The sequence below is a fragment of the Rutidosis leptorrhynchoides genome, chromosome 6 (genome assembly GCF_046630445.1).
Source record: "Rutidosis leptorrhynchoides isolate AG116_Rl617_1_P2 chromosome 6, CSIRO_AGI_Rlap_v1, whole genome shotgun sequence".
Taxonomy (NCBI): Eukaryota; Viridiplantae; Streptophyta; class Magnoliopsida; order Asterales; family Asteraceae; genus Rutidosis; species Rutidosis leptorrhynchoides.
Window position 1 is genome coordinate 42,105,517 of NC_092338.1, and position 4,377 is coordinate 42,109,893.

At 41.0% G+C, this 4,377-nt stretch overlaps 1 protein-coding gene across 1 annotated transcript; it reads right to left on the minus strand.

The window, feature by feature from the left end:
- Window positions 1–1,542: 1,542 nt before the first annotated feature.
- On the minus strand, window positions 1,543–2,385 carry LOC139853592 (uncharacterized mitochondrial protein AtMg00810-like). Its single transcript, XM_071842976.1, has one exon. It carries the CDS (start codon window positions 2,383–2,385, stop codon window positions 1,543–1,545), a length of 843 nt encoding a protein of 280 aa, XP_071699077.1.
- Window positions 2,386–4,377: the final 1,992 nt, after the last annotated feature.

Sequence of the window (4,377 nt, forward strand, 5' to 3'; positions counted from 1 at the left end):
AAGGGGTTGCGTAGATAATAAAAATGGATTGCGTGCATATCACTCTCCTATTATTTGTCTAATATAATATGTTTGCAGTCATGTTTTATTATTATTTTATTATAGTATTATTATTAATAATTTTTTTAGATCGTAGTCAATACTCGTATAATATATTCGGTGTTATCTTATTGATTGATTGTCCTACTATCCTAGTTATATTCATACCCGAGAAAGCATAAACTTAAACTGTAAAATTTTAACTTTATGCACTTTTGCATTTGATTATCCTGAGGCCAAGGTTTATGCCACACAAACTTTAGTTCTCTAACAAGAACATGATATATATGGTAATATAAATATAAATTCTTGGTATTTGCTATTGATTTAAAATTGCCTCGTCTGGTGATGATAAACTTGGTGTAACCTGCAAAGTATGCGCTCCAACAAAAGATGGACTAGAAATCAAAATTTGACAGCAAGCTAAAACCTACGTGGCGGTATGCATTACTAGGTCTTCGTCGGTAAAATTTTAAGAACATATTGATTACGGTTCTTTCCGTGCCTTCATATCCAATTAATACTGGAGTCTTTTTTTTCCATTCACCCTCGGGAATTCCGGACTCCGAGATCCCACCATTCCTTAACTCCCCTCCGCTTCTCTAGTCCGTTCAGATCAGGTTCAACTTCAGTGTACGCAACGGACGGTGAAACCTTCTTTTTATTTTAATTTTTCACTTATTCTTTTCTTTAAGTTTTGCTTTTTATTATTATAATTGTTACAACTGGTTATGGCCATAAATAAAATTAAGAAAAAAGGAATGAGATAGAATGATGAGGAATTTTCGGGTAGGATTTCGAAGACACAATTTCGTCTCATGCCCTTAAGTTAACTAAAGATTAGCCATATGATATTGATGGCTTTGAGATGTGCTCGACAATTAAAACATGGGCTGAAGAGTACCACATGTTGGATATCCACTAATCAACCAACTTTGAATCGCTAGTTTATGTCCAAACAAAAGTTTTATGTAATGCATTCAACCTTCAACCATAGTCGCTTCTTAGTTTTTCTTTGACATAGAGAGTGTCAAATCATTTTTGCGTTGTTATCGACACATAACCTTTGAATGTGTTTAAGAAGTTTAGAAATAAATAGTTGATCACATAAATAGAGATGTCAAGTTGAAGGATAGAATTGGACCTGATGAAATACCAGGAACAAGTATTTCAAGTTGAGAAAATGTATATGACCACTTACAACGGATGATTAGAAAGATGGATCACAATTTCAACGCTACTTCAGTAAAAATATTATAAGATGAATGAATACTTGAGCTTTTCTTAATCTCACTACTTATTGTTAAGGTGAATTATTATTGATAAATTGATGTCCCGTACAAGAATGCTAATATCAAATATAAATAGATGACAACTTAAACCTAATGGGCTGACACTATAAACTGGGCCCTTATAGAAATGGGCTTACAAAGCATAAACATAATGGTAATAATAATATCCGCTAACATTCCCCCGCAGTTGGAGCCGGAGCTGAGCGAACGCTCAAACTGGTCCTGAACTCATCAAAAAGGACAGTAGGAAGGCCTTTGGTGAAGATGTCTGCATACTGATATCACGATGGAACATGAAGAACGCGACACGTCCTTGCACCACAAGATCCCGCACGAAATGAATATCAATCTCTATGTGTTTCATGCGTTGGTGCTGAACCGGGTTACCTGACATGTATACTGCACTCACATTATCACAATACACAATAGTGGCGGAAAACAAAGGATAATGAAGCTCGCGAAGTAGATTGCGGAGCCAGCATGTCTCGGCAACAGCATTAGCAACCCCGCGGTACTCTGCTTCGGCACTGGAGCGAGATGGCGTCAACTGTCGTTTTGAGGACCACGACAGAAGGTTATTACCCAAAAATACACAATATCCTGAGGTTGAGCGAAGAGTGTTGGGGCAACCAGCCCAGTCAGCATCTGAGTAGGCTGTCAGATATGTGGTAGATGATGTAAAAAGCTGTAGTCTGAGATCAAGTGTACCCTGAATATACCGGAGAATCCGCTTAAGTGCGGAAAAATGCTGCTCTCGTGGGTCATGCATGAATAAGCATATCTGCTGTACAGCGTAAGCAATGTCCGATCTCGTGAAAGTGAGGTACTGAAGAGCCCCAGCGAGGCTGCGATACAATGTCGGATTAGCAACAGGTGGACCTGACGTACTAAGCATGGAGTTGGTTTCGACCGGGGTTCTGCTCGGGTGACACCCCATCATATCTGCGCACTCTAAAATCTCGGTAGCGTACTTCTTCTGAGAAAGAAACATCCCCGAAGAGGTACGAGTGACTGAAATACCCAAGAAATAATTCAGCGGACCAAGATCGGTCATGGAGAACTCCCGGTGTAGAGAGGCAATAACCCGCTGAAGAAACTCAGTCGATGAGGCAATCAGAATAATATCGTCCACATATAACAAGAGATATGCAGTATCGGTACCATGTCGATAAATAAATAAGGAAGTGTCGCATCGGCTTTACTGAAAACCGACACTCTGAGCATAGCCTGCGAATCGCTGGTACCATGCACGTGGAGCTTGCTTCAATCCGTAAAGGGATTTCTGTAGGAGACACACATGATCGGGTCGTGAAGGGTCACAAAAACCTGGTGGCTGATGCATATAGACAGTCTCAGAAAGATGACCATGGAGGAAAGCATTCTTGACATCTAGCTGATGAACGGGCCAATTTCGAGAAATGGAAAGACTAAGAACAGTCCGAATGGTGGCTGGTTTAACAACTGGGCTAAACGTCTCATCACAATCAATACCGACCTGCTGGTTGCGACCGTTAGCAACTAGTCGAGCCTTATACCTGCTCAAAGTCCCATCAGCATTAAACTTGTGCTTAAACAACCACATGGAGCGAACTATGTTCGTGTCTGAAGGGCGGGGCACAAGAGTCCAAGTATTATTTTAAATTAAAGCATTATACTCTTAGGTCATAGCGTGTTTCCAGTTGGGGTCTTTAAGCGCGTGAGAGTAAAAGGTAGAAATGGGAGAGGTGGTGGACACATGTAGATTTAAACGTTGTACGGGTTTAGTGATGCCAAGGCGGTGACGGGTGACCATAGGATGAGTGTAGGAAGTATTAGTATTGGTTGGATTTGGTGGATTTGCTGGGATATGAGGTGGTTGAGGTGGTGGTGAGGGAGGTGTGACATTTTCAGGTGAGGGTGGTGTTGTGTGATCAGAGGTGGGTAGTGATGAGGGAGTGGTATTTTCAGCGAAGCTACGAGAGAAGGAGTTAGGTGGTGGATCTAGGAAATCATAGGAAGCAGTAGAGGTGGTAGGAGCAGACGAGGGTGGGGAAGAACCGTATGGAAACGAATTTTCATGGACGGTAACTTGGCGTGATAATATGACTTTGTTGGTGGAGAGATCAAGGCATCGATAGCCTCGATGATTGGATGGGTATCCAAGGAAGATGCATGGTGTAGAGCGGGGAGCGAGTTTGTTAGTTGTATTTAGATGAGGGTAACAGAGGCAACCGAAGACACGTAGTGTGAAATAGTTGGGTGGATTTTTGTAGAGTCGTGTGTGAGGAATATCATAGCTAATGGCGAACGATGGAAGAAGATTTAGAAGGTAGGCGGCCATGTGTAGTGCCTCTGTCCAAAAAGTTGGAGGTAGGTTTGCTTGAAATAGAAGAGTGTGGATTAGGTTATTTATGGTGCGGATCATTCTTTCATATTTGTCGTTTTGTTGGGAAGTTTGGGTGCATGATAATCGAAGTTGAATGCCATTTGATTGGAACAGTTGGTGGAATGGGGTGTTGTCGAATTCCCCTCCTTGATCACATTGGAAAGCTTTAATTTCAGTGTTGAATTATGTTTTAATGAATACGCGAAATTGTACAAATATATTGAATACTTCCGATTTATTGCGTAAGGGAAACACCCATAAATAATGTGAATAATGATCCAAGAAAATAACATAGTATTTAAAACCACTAAGACTTAAAACTGGAGAAGTCCATAAATCAGAATGGATGATATCAAATGCAGAAGTAACATGTGAACTAGAACTACTGAACGGAAGCCTCACGTGTTTGCCAAGTTGGCATGCATGGCAAAACTCGGGAGGCTTCATTTTATTACAAGCTATGTAATTATTAGAAGCAAGACGACGGAATGATTCAACGCTGGGATGTCCGAGACGTTGATGTCATGTAGTGGAGGTGGTGAGGAGGGCATGTTGAATAGGTGTAGATGACTAAGGCGTGAACGGGTAGAGATCTCCGGTGCTGTCACATCGGAGGAGCAAGCGATGAGTGAAGTAGTCTTTGACAGAAAAACCAAACTCGTTAAAACAAACAGACACTTT